The sequence below is a fragment of the Bombina bombina genome, chromosome 1 (genome assembly GCF_027579735.1).
Source record: "Bombina bombina isolate aBomBom1 chromosome 1, aBomBom1.pri, whole genome shotgun sequence".
NCBI classification, from domain to species: Eukaryota; Metazoa; Chordata; class Amphibia; order Anura; family Bombinatoridae; genus Bombina; species Bombina bombina.
The window spans coordinates 923,314,250-923,338,172 of record NC_069499.1 but is presented as its reverse complement, the minus strand read 5'-3'; the positions used below and the strand labels follow the sequence as shown (position 1 = coordinate 923,338,172).

At 37.9% G+C, this 23,923-nt stretch overlaps 1 protein-coding gene across 1 annotated transcript in view; it reads left to right on the top strand.

Moving 5' to 3' along the window:
• Positions 1-23,923, top strand: part of SPG7 (SPG7 matrix AAA peptidase subunit, paraplegin) — a 115,958-nt gene that overhangs the window by 30,889 nt on the left and 61,146 nt on the right. The window contains 7 exon segments of the mRNA XM_053689791.1: positions 1,717-1,842; positions 2,735-2,897; positions 11,736-11,909; positions 19,625-19,749; positions 19,833-19,935; positions 20,358-20,468; positions 20,687-20,802. Coding sequence (XP_053545766.1) covers positions 1,717-1,842; positions 2,735-2,897; positions 11,736-11,909; positions 19,625-19,749; positions 19,833-19,935; positions 20,358-20,468; positions 20,687-20,802 — 918 coding nt within the window.

The window sequence follows — 23,923 nt, the reverse complement described above, 5'->3', positions numbered from 1 at the left end:
TAAAGGAACACTGAACCCAATTTTTTTATTTTGTGATTCAGATAGAGCAGGGAATTTTAAGCAACTTTCTAATCTACTCCTATTATCACTTTTTCTTTGTTCTCTTGCAATCTTTATTTGAAAAAGAAGGCATCTAAGTTTTTTTTTTTTTTTTTTTTTTTTGGTTCAGTTCTCTGGACAGCACTTTTTTATTGGTGGATACATTTATCCACCAATCAGCAAGAACAACCCAGGTTGTTCACCAAAAATGGGCCGACATCTAAACTTACATTTTTGCATTTCAAATAAAGATACCAAAAGAATGAAGAAAATTTGATAATAGGAGTAAATTAGAAAGTTGCTTAAAATTTCATGCTCTATATGAATCACAAAAGAAAAAAATTGGGTTCAGTGTCCTTTTTAATAGCGCGATCAGGCCGGCTGTGATTAGAAAGCGTGCCCAGATGCGCTAAGGAGAAGAAAACAGACACGCTCAGTAGAGCCAGGAGTGGCATTCTGTTTTTGTTGCAAAATAGCTATATAACCCTTTGCTTTAGAAACATGGCGGTAAGCTAATGTTATATAATGCTGCACTATGTACAGAATTATTTAACATTTGCTAGGTTTACTGTCCCTTTAAGTGCCGACATGCTGGAGAGCTGTTTTAAAACTATATATAGATGGTACCTTACTCCCATTATTTAATCTCATGCGACTAGAAACTGGTCTAAATGATGTTATGGAGGATGCGGCGTAGAGGGCTCATACAGACACATGTGGTGGGACTGCCTTCTCTCTAAAGGGATAATGGACCAAGCTATCACTCTTTTTAAGCTCCATTCTATATAGCCCCATACAGTTATCCATAAGTCGAGCATTACTACATGAACGCTTAAGGGAATATAATAAATGTATCAACCAATTCATCAAGACCCTATGTACAGCCACACGTGTATGTATAGCTAAACACTGGAAAATAGGCGCTCCCTCTTGGGATGAGATTATACATACGATTAGACACTATAACATGCTGCAATAATACAAGACACTCGAGAAACTTTTCACAACATTTTGGTTTTATTTGATCACATTAAAAAGTCAATTATCCCAACAATATCACCACATTCATAGAACCAACATATCAAACAAGCCCCATCCAGTCCTCACAAAACTCAAGCAACACTAGTGGTTGTGTCGTGGTCAGAAGGCATTCCTCTTCTATCTTCTTTTTCTTTCCTGTCTCTCTATTTTTTTTTTCTCTCTTTCACTTTATATCTTTTCCCAAATCAAGGATTTAATGTTTCGCACTGCTTGGAACTGGTAAGGTTTACTTTCAAAACATTTTCAATAAACCAAACTGAATGCCAGTTACTTTGGATAGTCATAGCCATAATAAGATATTCTATACATGGTACGTCACTTGCAGATTAACCCAAGGTTTCACTCACCAAAGTTACTAAATGCCATGATGTAAAAAAACAAATATTTGATAATGTAATATAATGTTGACAGTATTTTGCTATGTACTAATGACTTCCTTGTATTTTCTTATGTATCAAACTTCAATAACAATTATTTCAATGAAATATGCTCAGTAGGATCTGGTGATTCAAAAAGTGTAAATATAAAAAGACTGCATATTTTGTCGATGAAAGTAAATTGGAAAGTTGTGTAAAATTGCATGCTCTATCTGAATCATGAAGTTTTTTTTTACTTGAGTGTCCCTTTTAAATACAGAACCAGCTGAAGATGGCTCGTTTTACCATTGTGGACGGGAAGTCTGGGAAAGGAATTAGCTTTAAGGATGTTGCTGGGATGCATGAAGCCAAGATGGAAGTTAAAGAGTTTGTGGATTATCTGAAGGTAAAAATCTAGAAGTTGTGTTAATTAAATTTTCTGCAATTATTATTTATTTTTTTAAAAAGGCAATATACTCGCTGAAGCATTTGTCGATGATGATGATAATGCTGCTTCTTATTTCCCCCACTTGCTCCTTGTCTAGGGGGTAAATGACAAGGAATAATGATTCAGCATATGTTAAAGAAAATAACAGCCAATGTGTGCACTATAGTAAATACTGTAATATATAACACCAAATAATACCTTTTCTATAGTCGAGTTGGTGTCTTTTTCTAATATTTCAGTGTTTTTGCAAAATAAACATAATTTTTTTTTAAATGCTTGAGCTGCTGAAGGAACTATGCATCTTTTGCATCTTGACAGTACAGCATAAAACAAGAGGAGGTGTGTGAGCGTGACGCCAACGGCTTACATGTTTCGGCACTCAGCCGTAATCATAGCCATGTCATGATGATATTTTATGCTGTACTGTCAAGCCTACATGGCGTTTTAATTATGCCTAATAAACCTTGGATTTTATTTCATACAAGCTGGATCCTGCCTTATTTGTGACTTTCTGTCTAAGTCAGATGTGTAGCTGCCGTATGAAATAACATATTTAAATGTAACCAGTGCTCTGTAAAGTTTCCCCCCTGCTGCCCCCTATAGTGTAGAGTATAGCACCCTTATTCCCGTGTGCTATACTCTACACTGTTAAATAACATTGATCTCAGTCTAGTTAGTGTGTAGTGTGTACTTTACATTTGGCCTTGGTAAACATATTTATTTTTGTCCTTAGGTGAAAAGTTGTAAATAAATTCTGCAAATTGTATTTGTGCTTCTGCAGACCGATACATACTATATTCTATATGCAGCCACTTAGTGTCATATAGTGTATGTTTTATATTTATTGCAGAGTCCTGAGCGCTACCTCCAACTTGGGGCGAAAGTACCTAAAGGAGCCTTGCTGCTTGGACCACCAGGTTGTGGGAAGACTCTCCTGGCAAAGGCTGTAGCAACAGAAGCTCAGGTTCCCTTCCTAGCAATGGCCGGCTCAGAGTTTGTAGAAGTGATTGGAGGTAAATTGACTAAAGATTTTTTGTTTTAATTAGTCAAGGTTTTTAAAGTGCCATAAAGTTCATTGTATGGATTGTCTTAGACAAAATGAAGATGCTGCATTAATAACATACAAACAATGTAGTATCAATTATCTCATCTAATGGGTTCTGAACGGTTCTGTTTTTGAAGACAGAAAAAAAGAGGGTTATGTGTAAAAAGCAGTTGTTTAGTTTACTAAAAAGGTAAACAGAGGTAACCGCAATTAACTGTACCTCACATCGCCTTCAAGTTAAAAATCGTATGAGTCTGCTAGAATACGCAATATAAATGTAGGTAATGGTGTATCTCTGTGGACTAATTTCAAATGTTGTAGCATGTTGAACATTTGAGGCCAGAATGTTTTATTAATACCTTTTCTAAATCTATAGTGGTATTCTGCATCCGTGTCCTACTGGAATTTGTTTTTTTTAAAACACTAGTTCGTTGATCTATGGAACTGGTTTAAAACTTGTCCTCAGGCATCCCCAACAGGCCATTGTATTTCCTTACAGTAATTTTATTTCTCAATGCAACAAAAGTCAGTACTTTCATTACTGAGATTAAAATCTTATTTTTTCAATACTTTGTACATCCACATTTATTTTTGATGAAAGACTCAATCCCCCTTGGCATGTAGGATACAAGTGTTGCACACATTTCTGGAGATATACTCTACCATTCTCCAGAGACAGTTTTTCAGCTGCTATTTGCTGAAAGGGGTTGTATTGCTCTACCTTTCTCTTTAAAATACCCCAAAAGTGTTCTATTGGATTCAAGTCAGGCGACATACTTGGCCAAGTCATAGCTTTCACTTTTTTCTTCTTTAGAAACTCTTTAGTGATTTTGGCAGTGTGCTTTGTATCATTATCATGCTGGAATATTCTTCTTCTGCCAAGCTTTTGGAGACTGGGAGTCATCTTGCCAGCCAGTATTTTGGTATATCCACAGGCATCCGTGGTGCCATCTATAAATGTCCTCTCCCCAACACCTTTTGCAGTCATGCAGCCCCATATCTTCACACTCCCACCTCTGTGCTTCACTGTTGGGACTATGTAATTACTGGCTCACTCCAAACATGCTGGACCCCATCTGAGCCTATTTAAATTTATCTTGGTCTTATCTGCAAAGTTTATCTTGCAGTTTTGTGCTAAAGTGTAAACAAGTTTTTTTTTTTCTTGGACGCCGTCCATAGAGGTTGACATTATGCAATGTCCTTAGCACTGTCTGAGCTGTTACAGAAACTCCGATTTTCATTCATAATCCCTGAGCCAAGTCTGAAGCACTTGTCATCTTCTCTTCAGAGCTAGATTGTGCAAGTAGCGCACTAAAAGGTTGCATAATTTTAAGAGGACGGCTACTGCACCTCTGATTACTTGTACTAAGGCTCGTTCTATACCTTCTGATTACTGCTGCAACTGTATTTCGACTTAATTTTAGTTGGTCACCGATTCTCTTGTATCCTTTTCCTTCTTTGGGAAGTCTCACAATCAGATTTTTCAATTCCTCTGGCAATTCTTTCCCATGTGGAGCCATGATGCAGACATACAGATAGACACAGCCCATAGGTCCAAAATTGAGAAAGTTCTGGTGTTCAGAGGTCATTTTATAACAGTGTTATCCATCAAATGGATCAATTTTGGGACTTAGTTATCCTTATTGATAAGGTTACATATTATGGGCAGCTTTACTGGCACTTTACAGGCACACTATATGATGAGAGGCAGTAGAAGAGACTAAACTTGGCAGAGGGGTTTTTGTTGAGGGATTTTTACTCTACCTTTTATTTTTGCTTAGCTTAATTTCAAGAGCGTTAGGGGTTAAGAATTTGTATTATGTATAATGGTCTTTTTACTTTATCGGGGCCTTTTGTATTTTTCGCGCGCTTATGTGGTGCAGTTTTTTTCGGCCGGTCACGTGACCTCCCACTTCCGCTGAATCGGAGCGGAGCTTAAAGAGGCTAACAGTGTTGGCTTGTAATTTGAACTTGACAAATGGATCGTCTAACCAGAGGAGAGGATCACAGAAATGTGTCTCGCTTCCTCTTACTAGTGGGGTATCAATCCTTTCACGGTAGGAGCCTCAGGCAACTGAGCGATTGAGGTTGTTTTTTAGGGTGACCGTTTCTTTTGCCCTTAGTATTTTAGTCTTGTTTATGTAATAAGTCTACTAAATTAGTACATTATCTTTATTGTGTACCATTTATTTAAATTCCAATTGTCATATTTAGTGGGATCTGATTTCTGTAGCTATGGACTCAGAACAGGATCAGTCAATTTCTATGAATAAATGCTTGCTATGTTAAGAGGCCCAAATTGTCCTGCCTATGCAATTTTGTTCCTCATGCTTAGCTAAAACATTTTTAAATATAAAGACAAGTTATTCCCTTCTGAGCCAAGTGTCTTTCAGGCTAATGCTGTGCGTGACATCCCTCAGCTTTCTCCACAAATGTCCCAAGTCTTAATTGTTTCTCATGCTGTGCCTTCTGTTTCCTCTCAACCTCCTGGGGGGGTTTATTTACCAGGGGATTTTGCCACACAGATAACCTCTGCTGTATTTGCGGCTTTATCTTTAACTTCGGGTAAGCGTAAGAGGAAATCTAAACATTTGTCGGCTAGTAATTTTTCTGACGCTAAATCCACGCTGGTCAATCTTTCCCAAATGTCTGATGATGATACTTGGGTAGCTTCTGAGTGTGAAATCTCAGACTCTGAGACATTGGGGGAAATATTTTCTGAATCTGAAGAAGTTAATTTCAGTTTTAAGCTTTAACATCTCTGGTTGCTTCTGAAGGAGGTTTTAACTACTGATGACTCTGAACCTTTAGTTGCTGTCAACCCTAAGAACTCTACTAAACTTAAAGTTTATGATTCTCCCTCTTCTGTGGATGTTTTCCAGTTCCAGAAAAGATGTCTGAAATTATAGCTCAGGAATGGGATAAGCCAGGGGTTCCCTTTTCACCTTCCCCTGTTTTTAAAAAAACGTTTCCTGTTGCTGACTCCATTAGAGACTTGTGGCACACTGTGCCTAAATTAGGAGGAGCTGTCTCTACTCTAGCTAAAAGAGCCTCCGTTCCTATAGAGGATAGTTGTTCATTTAAGGATCCCATGGATAAGAAGCTAGTGGCTTTCTTAAAAAAGATGTACATCCATCAAGGTTTACAATGGCAACCTGTGGCAAGTATTGCTATGGTTGCAGGAGCAGCATCTTATTGGTGCAATGCTCTGTCTGATCTGATATTATAAGAGACTACGATAGAGGAGATCCAAGATAGGATCAAAGCTCTTAAACTGGTCAATACCTTTATCTGCGTTGCCAACATGCAGGTAATTAGACTGGGAGCTAAGATGTCTAGCTTCACTGTTCTAGCTTGCAGAGCTCTGTGGTTAAAATCTTGGTCGGCTGATGCATCTTCAAAGGCCAAGTTTTTGGCTTTACCTTATAAAAGTAAATCTCAATTTGGGCCTGGTCTGGCGGAAATCATTTCTGAAATTACGGGTGGAAAGGGATCTTTCCTACCTCAGGGCAAGAAAAATAGACCTAAAGGTCATCAGAATTCTAATTTTCGCTCCTTTCACAAATTTAAAGGAAAGAAATCTTTGTTCCATCCTTCCCTTAGTTCAGGAAGGTCAATTCATGACGACCATAGACCTGAAGGACACGTATCTTCACAGGGATCATCACCAGCTTCTAAGGTTTGCCTTTCTGGACAAGCATTTCCAGTTCATTGCACTTCCGTTTGGTCTTGCCACGGCACCCAGAATATTCACAAAGGTTCTGGGGGCTCTTTTGGCAGTGGTCAGATCCAAGGAATTTCTTTGGCACCTTACCTAGACAACATCTTGGTTCAGGCGTCGTCTTTTCATCTAGAAAAATCTCATATAGAGATGTTGTTGTCTTTTCTACTTTCCCACAGATGGAAAGTGAATCTGGAAAAGAGTTCACTTGTTCCAGCTACAATAGTGTGTTTCTTAGGGACAATCATAGATTCCCTGTCCATGAAAATTTTCCTGATGGATGTCAGGAAATTCAAACTTCTTGCTTTGTGCCTTTCTCTCCAGTCTGCTATTCGTCCATCAGTGGCTCAATGCATGGAGGTGATTGGTCTGATGGTAGCTTCCATGGACATCATTCCTTTTGCTCGGTCCCATCTGACCCCTGCAGCTATGCATGCTCAGTCAGTGGAACGGAGTCCATTCAGATCTCTCGCAGAGGATAGATGTGGATTCCCTAACATGAAACTCTCTCATGGTTGATTTCACAGGAACATCTGTCTTTGGGCACTTGCTTCCCGAGACCTTATTGGGTAATTTTGACTACGGATGCCACCCTGTTAGACTGGGGAGCTGTTTAGGGTTCTCTAAAAGCTCAGAGCCTGTGGTTCTGGGAAGCGATCTTCAATGCCTTGACAGCTTGGCCTCAATTATCTTAAGTCCGGTTTATCAGATTTCAGTCGGACAATATCACCTCAGTGGCTTACATCAACCACCAGGGAGGAGCTCAGAGTTCCTTGGCCGTGAAGAAGGTGACTTGCATTCTGCAGTGGGCGGAAGCTCTCGATTGTCTGACATCCACATTTCAGGGGTGGAAAATTTGGGAGGCGGATTTTCTGAGCAGACAGCCTTTTCATCCCGGGAAGTGGGTTCTCCATTTGTATCAGTATTCTCAAGGATAACCCTCAGGTGGGTGGTTCCAGAATTGGATCTGATGGCGTCTCGTCAAAACGCCAAGCTTCCAAAGTACAGATCAAGGTCAAGAGATCCTCTGTCCGCTCTGATAGATGCTCTGGCGGTTCCTTGGAATTTTGGTCTAGCATACCTGTTTCCTCCTTTTGCTCTCCTTCCACGAGTCATTGCTTGTATCAAACAGGAGAGAGCATCTGTGATTCCAATAGCTCCTGCCTGGCCTCGCAGGATCTGGTTCAGGGATCTGGTGAAGATGTCATCTCTTCCACCTTGGAGGTTACCTCTGAGGAAGGACCTTCTTATTCAGGGTCCATTCCTCCATCCAAATCTAGATTCTCTGAAGCTGACTGCTTGGAGATTGAACGCCTAGTCCTGTCTAGATGGGGTTTTTCTGAAGCGGTCATTGATACTATGCTTCAGGCTCATAAACCTGTTACTCAAGGGTTTTACCATAAGGTATGGCTTACATACCTTTTTTGGTGCAAAGCTAAGGGTTTCTCCTGGAGCCGGGTGAGGTTTTGCTGAATTTGATCTTTTCTTCAGGATGGCCTGGAGAAGGACTTGTCAGTCAGTACTCTGAAGGGTCAGATTTCTGCATGGTCTATTCTTTTGCACAAACATCTGGCAGAGTTACAAGATGTTCAAGCTTTTGTTCAGGCCCTGGTCAGAATCAGGCCTGTGTTTAAACCTTATGCTCCTCCTTGGAGAAAGACCACAAAAGGAGCTTTTACACGTGTGATCAGCTCTGATTCTCTTCCCTAAATGTCTATTCATCCCAACCAACCATTCTGGAGTAAAAGGCATTTAAACGTTCAATGTAGCAGCGTCATCAAAAGAGCTTACTGCGAGCAAAAAGTCAATTGTGGTATTTTCAAGTCCTGTGTTCCTTATACCTAGAATAGAGTTTCACCGGATAACTCTGAGGATCCAGTCTGCCCAGTTTGCACTGCATCACAGTGGTGCACTAAATGTAAGTGTACATTATCCATTATCTGTCATTTTGATATATTCTTCAGAATTACGCTATGTGGGCCTTCTCCATCTTTTTTAGAGTTAACCTAGTTTTTGCAGCAGGCTCTGTTTGAGCCGATGCATGTTGTTAATATAAAGTTATCTTGGAAGGTTTTGTTTCTCCTTGCTATTTCTTCCACTCGCAGGGTCTCTGAACTTTTAACTCTGCAGTATGTTTCCCTGTACCTTATTTTTCATGCAGATAAGGCGGTCCTTTGTACTTAATCAGGGTTTCTCTCTAAGGGGGTATCGGATCAAAACATTAATCAGGGAATTGTTGTTCCTTCTTTTTGCCCTAATCCTTCTCATAAGGAACGTCTTTTGCATAACCTGCATGTTGTGCATGCTCTAAAATTTTAACTTCAAGCTACTAAAGATTTTCGGCAATCTTCTGCCCTGTTTGTTGTTGTCTCTGGAAAACGTAAAGGTCAGAAGGCCACTTCATCTACCCTTTCCCTCTGGTTAAGAAGTATGATTCGTTTTGCTTATGAGACAGCTGGACAGCAGCCTCCTGAGAGAATTAAGGCTCATTCCACTAGGGCTGTCTTGTGTCTCCTCATCTTGGGCTTTCAAAAATGAAGCTTCTGTGGAACAGATTTGCAAGGCAGCAACATGATCCCCATTGCATACTTTTTCTAAATTCTACAAATTTTAAACTTTTGGGAGTAATGTTCTTCAAGCGGTTGTGCCTTTGGTTTAGGTCCCCCTGCCTTGTTCTACCTTTTCATTTTGTGTTCTCTAGCTTGGGTATTGGTTCCCACTAGTAATTGGAATGCCGTTGTGGACCCCGCCCTCTTTTTAAATTCTAATTCGGCAGTTTTTTTTTAGTAAACCTCAGGCACCTCTATACCTTTTTTGTGTTTCTTCTTTTTCCATTTTCCTTTGGCTGAATGACTGGGGATTATGGGTAAAGGAAGTTACACTTAATAGCTTTGCTGGGGTGCTCTTTGCCTCCTCCTTCTGGCCAGGAGTTGAATACCCCACTAGTAATTGGAATGACGTTGTTGACTCTCCATGCCCGGAAAGAAAGAAATTTATCAGGTAACCATACGCTTTTTTCATTTTTTTGTGCAAATTCTCTAGTGTTGTATTCTTCATTTAAGAATGTTGATGTTTTGAATCCAGGATGTATTGCATTGCCACTCCTGAGTAGTAGGTGACTGGTGAGCCAGTACGGAGTGTCAGAGGACTGTTTAAAGACATGAACCTTCTCTGCAGAGCAAATATACAGCAATACATATCCCATCTTGGATATTCTTCTAATTTAAGACCAAGTCCTTGTAGAACTCTAACTGCCAAAAAAAAAGTATGTAAAATCGAACAACCACCAGCATACAAGAGACGACAAGCTGTTTTAACATAATGTAGTCAGTCATCTCTGCTTGTCCAAATTGTTTTAGGCTTTGTTAGGCCAGACATAGAACACTTAGGGCCTCAAGACTTTTTTTTACACTAGAAATATAAGGAACCCTTTTAATTTTGACATATTGGTTCTGATTTCAACTTTTTCATTAAATAACATGCTAACATTTGAATAATAAAGTGAGTGAAAAGTAAGAAATTCAAAATTTGTGGGGGCGAGGGGGCTTTTAATATAAATTTGTATGCATACTAATCATACAATTTTTAGGTATTCATTCCATTACGATTTTAGAGAGTACATTCAGTACTTTTATTGAGCACTATACTGTACGTTTGTGGAAATATAGGTTACACCACTTTTGTGAGATACACAGCTATCAAGGTAAAATTTGCCTTTAGTGAATCCTTTGAAGGATCATGTAGCACTGACGAATCTTAAACAATTTCACCTGAGTTGCAACTTTTGTATAATCAGGCCCTTAATTCCCTACAGTTTGATGCAAACATAAAAGCATAATACATTTTTCATTTTACCTTAAAAATCAGTTCCTCATTTAAATTCTATAACAGAAAATGTTCTGACGCAAATAGGAAAACTGTAACCGTGCCCACACAAATAATATGAGCGTGAATTGCAGAGCATCAACAAATAATTCTAGCAGTTTTAATGCGCAAAGTACCGCTTCACTTGTAATCTAGCCCTATATTTGATATAAAAAGTCAACTGTAAACTTGGTTTTCATTCATACTTTTCCTCTCCTGGTTATAATATTGTGTGACAAATGTTTTATGTACTTTGGACATTTTGAAAGAGGAAGCAGGTATGGGGAACAACCTTCTATGAATAAAGAAATAATCGTATAGTGGCTGATGAAGAAGCTCTACTTCAAATGAGACGCTTCTAAGCAACTGACAGACAAACATTGTAAAAACAAGATATTTCTTCACAGCGACAAAGCAGCATAATTATACTCTGTCTGCAATGGTTACAGACAACACACAAAAAATATATACTAAACAATACCTTGCCTGATTACCTAAATCACCATAACTTTGGAGTGGATAAGTAAATTTGTTTGGCAATTACCAATATACTGGAAATATATTAGGTTCACATTTACTTTCCACTTGTAATACGGCAGAAATTAAAGTGATACTAAACCCCAAATTTTCTTTAATGATTCAGATAGAGCAGGCAACTTTAAGAAACTTTCGAATTTACTCCTATTATCTATTTGTCTTCGTTCTCTTGTTATCTTTATTTAAAAAGAAGGAATGTAAAGCTTAGGAGCCGGACCATTTTTGGTGCAGAACCTGGGTTATGCTTGCTTATTGGTGGCTAAATGTAGCCACAAATAAGCAAGTGCTATCCATGGTGCTGAACCTAAAATAGGCCGGCTTCTAAGCTTTACATTCCTGCTTTTTAAATGAAGATCATGAAAGAAAAAAAATTGTGTTTAGTATCCTTTTAACTTGCGCACAAGCGTTCTCAAAAACCTGATATCCCTGGCCCGGAAATAATAGCACTCCACTTGTAATCTAGCCCATAGTCGTACACTTGCTTTCATGCTAATGTTCTTTATTGTGCACATTGTGGATACCCCTATAGTTTTCCTTTCGTGTCATCTGGTTTGACTTGTGTATGCTGTGTACCGTTTAGGTCAATGTATAAGTTCGTCTTAACGCATCTAGTTCAGATAGGTTACTCTCGACCATTCGATTTAATGTGTTTCTGTAAATGTCTTTCTTCATTCTGTTGTTTAGGTCTTGGAGCCGCACGTGTGCGCAGCCTCTTCAAAGAGGCTCGTAGCCGAGCACCCTGCATTGTATACATTGATGAAATAGATGCCGTTGGGAAGAAGCGGTCCACCAACATGTCTGCATTTTCAAACACGGAAGAAGAGCAGACCCTCAATCAGCTTCTGGTGGAAATGGATGGTTAGAGAAGCACTTACTTGCTATTTAAGCTTTGTTTGTTGTTGTATAACCCATTTAAAGGGACACAAAATACCATGAAATTACAAGACATTTCTGTTGCCTTGTTATAGGTGCAACATTTTGAAAACAAATTATCACCTTTTTTGTTGCAATAGTTTTTTTAGTAGCCAAACTCCACCCACCACTTGTCTTATTTGAAGGACTTGTTAATAAAGTAAGCAAGGCTAGCCATGGTGCATTGGTTTTGCAGTTTATCTGATAAGGTGATAAGCCAGTTAAAGGGACGGTCTACTCCAAAATGTTTATAGTTTAAAAAGATAGAGATTATTACCATTTCCCAGTTTTGCACAACTAACACAATTATATGGATATACTTTTTGCCTCTGTGATTACCTTGTATCTAAGCCTCTGCAGACTGCCCCCTTTATTGCAATTCTTTTTACAGACATGTATTTTAGCCAATCAGTGCTGACTCATGGTAACTCAATGGGAGTGAGTACAATGCTATCTATATGGCACACATGAACTAACGCTGTCTAGCTTTAATAGAACTGTCAAAATGCACTGAGACAATAGACTGCCTTCAAGGTATAAGCCTACCTAGGTTTAGCTTTCAACAAAGAATACCAAGAGAACAAAGCAAATTTGATGATAAACTTAAATTGGAAAGTTGTTTAAAATTGCATGTCCTCTCTGAATCATGAAAGTTTAATCTTAACTAGACTGTCCCTTTAAGGTTAGTGTTGTATTCTCTTACAGCTTGCACGAGCAAGCCTGCAGCCGAGAGTTAAGAAACAGTAGTCATCAGACCTCTGCTTCTTAACCTGCTACGCCAACTGTAAAGTGGCAGCGTATTGCTGCTTGATAGGTAAAATTCTGGGGAGACAGGGGTAGAGATGTCCGCCCCTTACTGTCTGGCCCTTCTTAAGTGGAGCCCTTCATATTCATCACATATTGCTGGAATTATTTACAGTTGCCAATGGGGTTCACTTATTTACAAATGGCAATAATGGGGGTTCAATGTGTCTTTCTATATAAAAAAACACATAAATTTTATTAGCCATTTCCATTGTTTTTATTCTGTTCCCCAAACGAAATCTTCTGCCTGAGATCACTAACAGGCCTGGATTTATAGTCCTGGTCTTTTTTGATTAAGTATAAATGCAACTTCCATGCTTTCATTTCACTGTCAGCTGTGGCTTTGTCATTGTTCAGATTGTTGGCTCTGCTGCGATTTGGCATTGACAAGGAAAGCTTTGTTCTTTGCTTTAAGCTAATGACATCCTCTTTATGAGACATGACACAGTCTGATAGACTCCGCCAGAAATAGCCGCATACACACAGTGCACAAATCTTGGCTTCTCTACTTTAGAATGAAGCAGCCTTATGATGTTGGTTATCCTGTGTATTTCATTTCCTTTTCATTTAACACAAGTCTCCCATCTTTTCCATTCATCTGATCTTTATGAGAATGTTTGGTTTAAATGTAATTTTTTTTGCATTTGACAGCTGTTTTAACTATTACAAAAGTATTTTCAGCACAAGCAGAAAATAATGTTTGTGTTCCTGTACCTGTCAATATTTTTTATAACTAGATTTATTCATATTATTTTGGAACCATATCAACTAAGCAGTTTACGCCCCCTAGAAAATACTTAGTGCATGTATAGTAGAAAAATCAAATACAATTTATTGTTATGTGTTACATTTTTTACAGAATAAATTTTTTATTCCTTTACTATATGTATATTTTGAAAGTCGTCTGACAAGTGCAGCAGTGTAACTGAAAATGTTGTAATAAACATGTTGCCTGCATGTAGACCATATAGCCATAAATATGTCAATCTCCAAAATAGATATACTGTATAGTCAAAAGCAGTTTGATTAATTTAATTTGTCTACCCATTGGTTAACAGCTGAGTTTATAGAATTATTTTTAACATACAGTAATTGATCATATGTTTTCTTGATTTACATATACGTAGCAGAGCAAAAGGGAAGAGTTATAGGTTTGATTTGTAACACAGGACACATCAAAAAGACTAGCTAATTCCATACCGTGTGTAAAAGAGGGGCCTGAATATTAATTCTGTAAGCACTGCTTATACTTAGCAGGACACTGGCTGGACAGTGACAAACAATTTGCAGTTTGTTCCCTTATCAAACAATGGAGATTTTATTAACACGGTGGAAAGACTCAAGCCTGGAGTTTCTCTATCAATTGGTGGCTGGAGTTTGACCTTTGAAAAACCATTGCATCACACATGGTGATAATTTTGTTTTAATAATGTTAAGACTGATACATTAATCTGTTGAAATATTGCAAAACAAAGTTGTAATTACAATGTTTTAATTGTCTCTTTGTGGGTTTATTGTGCACCTGTACTGTATTGCTGTAAAGCCACATGGATGGGATACTGCTCTATACTTATTTACCAGAGAGCCACTGTGATTAACTGCTCGGGTACAAGAGAAAGGTATCTAGTAGAGGGGAAGTGAACTATGAAGCAAGAGGAAAGTGTGAGCTGGACTGGAGACTGGAAACAGTAAGATGCTGGGAAAAAGTGAGGTGTCAGGCTGTCTGAATTACAGACAAGAAAACTAGATTTATTTGCTTTGCATCATGGAAAAAATCAAGGAAGATTTAAAGGGACACTGATCTCAACATTTTTCTTTCGTGATTCAGATAGAGCATGGAATTTTAAGCAAATTTCTAATTTACTCCTATTATCAATGTTTCTTCGTTCTCTTGCTATCTTTATATAAAAAAGAAGGCATCTAAGCTTTTTTCTTGGTTCAGAACTCTGAACATCAGTTTTTTATTAGTGGATGAATTTATCCACCAATCAGCAAGGACAACCTAGGTTGTTCACCAAAAATGGACCGGCATCTAAACTTACATTCTTGCATTTCAAATAAAGATACCAAGAGAATAAAGAACATTTGATAATAGGAGTAAATTAGAAAGTTGCTTACAATTTCATGCTCTATCTGAATCGCAAAAGAAAAAATTTGGGTTCAGTGTCCCTTTAAGTGAAATTGTAAGCATCCCTGTTTTTTTTTCCTTGTTTTTTTGTTTTAAATGTGAGACTCTTGCCTCTCTTTGTGTAAGGTTTTAAGTCTGGGTTGCAGATGCCAGGTTAGATACTAAATTAGGAATTGTATTAAACCATTGCATTTATATAAACCTTTTCCTAGGTGGAATCTGTTTTAAGCCCATGCCAGCAGGTGCATTCTTCTTAAAGTGATGGTAAACTCTCCCTTTTTTAAAATCAGATCCGGAATGTTAGTGATATTTTAGATGTAGTTTCATTCATCAGTTGTAATGAATTTTTTTTTTTAATATAGATATAAAATTCAAATACACCGTCCACTTCAAAAGTAAATTTTTCTGTGAGCTAACGGTTTAACTGTTCTCCAATCTGCACTTTCCCCATATGGCACTTTTGTTGTAACTAGAGCGCTGATTGGAAAACAATTAAAACAGTTAGCTCTCAGATAAATTTACTTTTGAAGTGGGCAGCAGAGCGCAGGGAATTTGAATTTCAGATCTATATTAACCCCTTAACGACCAGCATTGTACCCTGTACGACGCTGGTCGTTATGCCCTTAAGGGCCAGCGACGTACCCTGTATGTCGCTGCAGTCCTGGGCTTCTCTCTGCAGCGATATTGCTCAAAATAGCGAGATTGCGCTATTTCTGCATGGGGCACTACAGAAATAGATTTCCACTCTGTGGCCCCCCTCTGCATTGCACAGCAGTGGTGCTGATCGTTGGTGGGTGGGAGTTGCGTGTGACGATTGGGGAAAAAATTCCACTGAAAGCGGCAGGGAGGGGGATCCTGGTTATTTTGCTGAGTGATGGGAATAAGAGGGTGGGAAGTAAATCTGGGAGGTGGGTAGGGTATTGAGGGGGATGCTACACTACAGAAAAAATAGCTATTTAAAAATAAAAAATAAAAAAATTAAATGCCTAATTTGCAGCAAACTGGGTACTGGCGGACAGCTGCCAGTACCTAAGATGAAGGCAATTAAATAGAGGGAGGGTTAGAGAGCTGTTTGGGGGGGATCAGGGAGGTTGAGGGCTAAGGGGGGGGGATCCCTACACTGCAGAAAATATATATATATATAAAAAAATTATGAAAAAAAAAAAAGCCTTTTATTTTAGTACTGGCAGACTTTCTGCCAGTACTTAAGATGGTGTTGAAAATTGTGAGGTGGGGAAGGAAAGAGCTGTTTGGGAGGGATCAGGGTGTGGGATGTGTCAGGTAGAAGGCTGATCTCTACACTAAAGCTAAAATTAACCCTACAAGCTACCTAATTAACCCCTTCTTTGCTGGGCATAATACAAGTGTGGTGCGCAGCGGCATTTAGCGGCCTTCTAATTGCCAAAAAGCAATGCCAAAGCCATATATATGTGCTATTTCTGATCAAAGGGGGTCCCTTCTTCAACAAAGGATATCTAGAGAATGAAGCAAATTAGATAATCAAAGCAAATTAAAATGTTGTTTAAAATTGTATCCTCTACCCGAGTCATGAAGGAAAATGTTTGGGTTTAGTGTCCCTTTAAGGGGTTAAAAGTAAGTTAGTGCATCTTCATTACAACTAAAGAATTAAACGCCATCTAAAATATCACTAACATTCCAAATCTTTTTTTAAAAAGGGGAATTAAAGGGCCATGATACCCAAATGTTGAAACACTTGAAAGTGATGCAGCATAGCTGTAACAAGTTGACTAAAAAATATCACCTGAGCATCTCTATGTAAAAAAGAAAGATATTTTACCTCAAAAGTTTCTCAGTAGCCACATCCCATTGTAAAGGACTTCTAAGCAGCAAATCAGTAAGTCTGTCCCGGGACCGCTAAGAGAGTGAGCTTTTGTGCACACTCATCTTATTTCCATATTCAGTTTAAGGAAGTTTACTGTGAAATCTCAAGAGATCACAGTAAAAGAGTTCATGACCTCAGCACTTTTGAAGCTGATTGTTCATTTCTTCATTTATTTTTTAATTTATGTTTTACCTGCAGCTGGGCAGCAGCTGAGTATAACTTTTTACACAGAACTTACTCTGCTGAGCTGAGGAGATAGTGAGGTAAAATATCTTCCTTTTTTACATAGAGATTCTCAGGTGATATTTTCCTGTCAGCATTTTACAGTTATACTGCATCAGTTTCAAGTGATTTAGCATATGAGTATTATGTCCCTTTAAGTAGAATGGTCAATATATGTATACTAAGTACAGTGAGAGAGGAAACAAAATATGATAGGTCAGGTGTTAAATTTAATTGTATAGAATTGTAGCCAGGGGACATGTAAGCTAAAATAATCAGCTGTGCATTGCATTCTCATGCTTGTTAGCTTTGATTGGTTCATACCTTTAATTTATGTGCTGCTTCTTTTGCCACTGCACAGCTTTACAAGTCACATAAGAGGAACAGCCAGTGCTTAGAAACATAATTTTTACCTGTGTCATATTGTCCTACCTTATTTGTAAACCTAGTTTAAAATAAAAATAGATTTAGAAGACAAAATAACATTCAATCTTATAGAAGAATAGCAAAATTATAGTTATAGAGGGCTGACAACAAGATATTGATACTCTAATTGTTGACCTCACAATATCTTACCAAGTATTGTTGGTAGTCAATGCATTCAATAATTACACTGCTGTAGTAAAATGAATACACATCATCCATTCTTAAATCTGCAATTTAAAGGGACGCTGTAGTGTGGACTCGTATATATCATAAGGCAGCTGTATAAAAAAAATGCATTGTTAACCCAGGGTCAAAAAATACAATCAATTGGGCCTTTGCAGTACCTACAGCTGTATGTCTATTATAAGACAGATTGTTTATATTCACAACAGCTGCTTGTTTATATTGGGGAAAACATATATTTTAATTTCTTGTGGTCAGATAACATATGCTTGTTAACTTTACAGATACATTGATAGAAATGTTAAGACATTTGTGGCTGTCGGACACGAGGAAGATTGTACCTAATCAACTTTGACTTATAATCAGAGAATCATGCAGGCGATGATCTGCCATTCTAATCTAAGATCTTTGTTACCTTAAAGAGACGCAAAACCAAAAAATGTTTCTTTCATAATTCAGATATAGCATGCAATTTTAAGCAACTTTCTAAAATACTCCTATTGTACATTTCATTCTCTTGCTATCTTTATTTGAAAAAGCAGAAATGTAAGCATAGGAGCTGGCCACGGCAGTGTAATTATGTAGTACATTGACTCCCAAAAATACTTGGTAAGGATATTGCGACACAACTGAGTGTTAATATGTTGTCTGTCTACTATATCTATAATTTTGATTGTGTTCTATAAGATGGGATGTTATTTTTGCTTGGCTACTGTGGATGGGGTGAGGGCAATAGCAAGTTGTACCAGACGTGTTTTCATGCTGCTACACGCCAAAATTGGGTGTTTTTTGATTGATTGAGGTGTGTGTGTGTGTATGTATGTATGTATGTATGTAGGTTTTGTGCCAATATTGTCTGGTATTTGGAACTGTTCATTATTCCCTCTACCTTGACTAAGGCCACAGTTCCAGCTGAAGAAAAACAGACCCAAAGCATGATGCTGCCACCAAAATGCTTCACTGTGGGTATGGTGTTCTTTTGGTTATATGCAGTGTTGTTTTTGCGCCAAACATATCTTTTGGAATCATGGCCAAAAAGGTTTAATCTTGGTTTCATCAAACCAGAACACCTTTTGCGACATGCTTTTGGAAACTTCAGATGTGTTTTTGCAAAATTTAGCTGGGCTTGGGTGTTTTTTTTTGTAAGAAAAGGCTTCCGTCTTGCCACTCTACCCCATAGCCCAGACATATGAATAATACGGGCGATTGTTGTCACATGTACCACACAGCCAGTACTTGCCAGATATTCCTGCAGCTCCTTTAATGGTGCTGTAGGCCTCTTGGCAGCCTCCCAGACCAGTTTTCTTCTCTTCTTCATCAATTTTGGAGGGACGTCCAGTTCTTGGTAATTTCACTGTTGCACCATATTTTCTCCACTTGATGATGACCGTCTTCACTGTGTTCCATGGTATATCTAATACCTTGGAAATTCTTTTGTACCCTTCTCCTGACTGATACCTTTTAACAATGAGATCCCTCTGATGCTTTGGAAGCTCTCTGCGAACCATGGCTTTTGCTGTAGGTTGCGTCTAAGAAAATGTCAGGAAAGACCTACTAGAACAGCTGAACTTTATTTGGGGTTAATCAGAGGCATTTTAAATAATGGCAGGTGTGTACTATTTAACACGATTTTGAATGTGATTTCTCAATTCTAAACACAGCTACATCCCCAGTTATAAGATATATTATTTTAGTTTTTTATTTTTACTTCCCTCCACCTAGAAGTTTGTTTGTTTTTCAATCAAGTTGTACAGTTTATAGGTCACATTAAAGGTGGAAAAGTTCTGAAATGATTTATCTTTGTCTGTTTTTTTACATCACAGAAACCTGACATTTTAACAGGGGTGTGTAGACTTTTTATATCCACTGTATGTATGTGTATATATATATATATATATATATATATATATATATATATATATATATATATATATATGTATGTATATATATATATATATATGAATGATAGTTTATTTTGTTCACAAAGCAGAAGAAATATGCAACATTTCTTGGACAGTTAAATACAGTACTTCTTATTTCTGTTATGTCCTATAGGAATGGGTACTACAGATCACGTTATTGTGCTAGCCTCCACCAACCGTGCTGACATATTGGACAATGCACTGATGAGGCCAGGAAGACTGGACAGACACATTTTTATTGACCTTCCCACTCTACAGGTACGGACCCTGGAAGACATTGCAATTCAGATAAGTTTGCGCACAATGTCTCATAGTCACATAAACTTTGAATTTGATTTCAGGAAAGGAGGGAGATTTTTGAACAGCACTTAAAGAGTTTGAAACTGACTCAACCCGGAAGCTTCTATTCCCAGCGTCTGGCAGAGCTAACACCAGGATTCAGTGGTACAAAATAATGGGGTTTGTTTTGTTATTTTTGAGAATATGATTGTTGTATAAGGGATAACATTTTATTTAGATCTAATTAGACTAGTCTGTGAAGTCTGCCTAAGCATTATTTAAAATATCAGTAAGACAACAAAGTCATTGCTGGTGCAAAAAAAACAGAAAGCTGTCAAGTGTTTTGTACACTATATAGTGAGGTTTTTTTTTTTTTCCCATCACAAAGTAGGCCGCAACTCACATCAATTCTTGAGAATTTTATTTCAAACTAAGGCAATATGAGCTACTGCGTAAGTCAGGGGATCTATATATAAGATATAATTATTCCGTACACCACAAAAACACTATCACAAAATATTTTTTATTTATAATGTATAAAGAGGTTTCTAACAAACATTTGTAATAAATTTTTTATATTCTCTCAGGGGCAGATATTGCAAATATTTGTAATGAAGCTGCTTTGCATGCTGCCCGGGAAGGATACCAATCCATAGATACCTTCAATTTTGAATATGCAGTGGAGCGAGTGTTAGCAGGTAATGTACTTTTTTATTTGATTTAGTTTGTAGGCAAAAACAAATATGTTTGTATCTGGGATTAAGACAAAGATCTACTGCAATTTTCTCCAGTGGTTCAGAGAGTCCAGCATGTCCCTATTTATAAATACTTTTGGAATGGGACTATAATGAAATAATCTTTTTTTTCAGACCTGAAATTAAGCAGTCTGATCAGGTTATTGCATGTTTACCTACAGGCACAGCCAAGAAGAGCAAAATCATGTCAAAGGAGGAGCGGCGAGTGGTGGCATTTCATGAGTCTGGGCATACCCTGGTGGGCTGGCTTCTTGAGCACACTGAGGCAGTGATGAAGGTAGGGTAGATAGTCTGTCAATGTTTTTGTGTATTAAATATTATCCACTTGCAAAACTTTGCATACAAAATAAATGTTTTAAAAGCATTTAAAACTGTACTATTACTCTAAGTATTGGTTTGTAGTCCTGGTACAAACCCCTTGAAAAGTCTCTTGAATGTTGTTCATCTTCATTTGATGTACCTGTCAAAGACAGATGTAAACAAGCTTCTGCACATATATTAACTAATCACTGTGCAACACGTAGGAGTGTCAGAGGTCCACAGCCTCTCTGAGGTGTGGAGAGACAGCAATGATCAGAGTTAAATTACAGAAAAACAGGCAAAATTAAAAAGAAAAACCTTTGTAATGCAAAATTCATATTCATAATAAAAAAATGAGATGTAATTTTAAGACTATTGTCCCTATACTGCTGTCTAACCACCCCGCAAAGGAGTTAAACACACAGTAAAAGTGCCGCTTGGGACCCGTGGGGCACTGCTGGTCCAGAGTGGAAACCTCTTTGCGGGGTTAAATACACAGTAGTGTAAAGTTGATAGTCTTAAATACATGCTCTAACAAATTGTGCATGTAATTTTTTGACTATTACAGCCCTTTAAACATTTTGGAAGATTACAGATGGCACACAATTGTTTGCACGAGAAGTGCAAACGTGATTGCAAGATTTTTTTGTGCTCAACTCTGTATTACAAGTGGAGCCGTGTTTAAATGACTGCAAGTTTGCGCGAATTAGCTCTAATTGGCGCTCCCTCTACTTTTTTTTGGGCCCTTTGAGATTAAACGTGCGATCGTATTACAGGTTGAAAGTAAATGCGGTCGCCCGAAAACAATTGCATTTTCCACTTAAACTTTTTACATGACTTGAAATTTTCTGTAAAGAGTTTGGGCTGAGAAAAATGTTGCACTAAACAAAACCAAAGGGTTTTCACCTACACTATCCACCCCATACACTATTAACCCCTTAACCACCACAACCTTCATCGCAAATTACCCTGCTGCACTAGTAACCCGTAAACCGCAACATAGTCTACCGCAAATTATTGCACTACACTATTGACCCCTAAACCACCACATAGCCCACCACTATAAACTCCCTTTACTAGTAACCCGTAAAACGCCAATACCCCCATCCCATACTACCCCCTAACCTATTGACCCCCTAACTTCCACAACCCCCCATCGCAAAATATCTCCTAACCGCAACAGCCCCATCACAAAATACCTTTTAGCCTATTAACCCCTAACCACCACAACCCCCCATCGCAAAATACCTCCTAACAGCTAACCCCCCTGTGATGACCAAGGTTAACCAACCCTTTGCCAGTCACTTGTTTGGCACAGAAATGGTTATCAGACCCTTTCTACTGTCACTAATCTGTCACAGTCTAGCCACTCCAGGCAAGCCTGTGACTTAGTTCAGTTGGTGCAAGGGTTAACAACACTCTATAATCTGTACTAGACTTAGATAAAATGCCCAAAACTCCCCTTTACTGCCACTCAAACTAAATCTGCTGCCACCACTTATGATTTTTGATGGGGAAATCCTAAAGAAAAACCCAAACTTACACATTAACTCTCAGAATACAATTTAGCAAGAAATAACCTAAAATCACAGTACTAAATCTACCAGTCTCTCAGTAATGTGGTTCAAATATTAGACAAAGGCAGAAACTTAATAATTGAATATGTATTATGCCAAAAAATTATGCACAGTGCATTATTAATAAAAAAGATGTCAACAAGTAGAATTAAACACAAGCAAAAAGTTTTAAAATGAAAAGGAGAAATAACAGAAACCCTTATACTTTACTAGTCTTGGTATCTGTGCCAGGGAGGTTGGCAGGAAAAGATGGTCCCTCACTCTGTTGGTATACAGCCTCCCATGTAAGAATGAACACTTGAAAATGTCAAAACACAATTTTTTATACCTCTTTCCAGGGTATCAAATGGTTTTTCCCACCCTCTTTCCAGAGGCTAGGAAACCCCTCTCTTTTACGACCTATAATTTCAGGCAAAGACTCAGAACTTTATTGACGAACATCTTATAATTTCTGCTAGTTACAACTATTTCATATACACAGAAAGGCAATCTCTTAGTGATGTTGTGAGAATTAGTTTGGTACCAAATATAACATGTTTGTCACATTTCCCTCATCTAGTGTCATAACATGTTTAAAAGCATATCTTAAATTGTACCAGTGTCCTCTTATTGACCTCATCTGCTCTGGGGAGAGGGCACTGCTTATTGTCTCTTGAGCTGAAACTTTTTTTTTTAAAGATTTTTATTGAGGTTCTTAGTCATACATAGTAAAGAAAAGAACATTGCATACAAAATATCCAAATGTAGTTACATAAGTATGGTCAGGTATATAAGGAAGTATATGAAATTTTATATGAAACCACAGATTTTTCCCCTTTTTTATGTATACCTTCAATTTGCTAGAAATTGGGCCACTCTTGGACCCCTGACAACTTGTGAAATTATTAGAAGGTAGAAAACATATATATGAAGGATTTATGGTAGGGTAAATATTTGTATGTATAGAGGCAAAGTTATATTTGCCCTTGAAGTGAGATAATACTCCTTACCTCGTCAAGTCCTCAAAGAAACAAACACAACATAGAAAATTAGGTAATTGCCTCTCTAAGGAATCTGTACAGATTATAATCGTTTAGGGATAGTGGTCTAAGGATATCATTTTCTTTGTTTACAAAGTAAACTGTTGTGGAGTGGGGAGGGGTCAATCTAGTGTAAAATGGCTGGTAAACCTGGGGACTAAGAGGTAGCTCAATATATCAAGCTCGTAAACACACATAGCTAAATGAAGTCTGCTGTATAGATCTGACTTCAACTAGTCCTTGACTCCCCTCTAGTGAAAATTGGAATCTACATTTTATCACCAGATGAATATTTTGTAATCCACATTCTGCGACTTAAGAGATTTGAAGAAATATCTCCGACAGCTTTGGGGAAAATTCTTATTACAGACTATTAAGCATAGGGTAGGATATGCAATCGCTGCCTTACGTTTCACAACTATATTCTGGAAGAATAAAGCATACTGTTTTCACTATAAACAGCTCTAATAGATCTTGCAAATATAAACTGACTTTCTATATA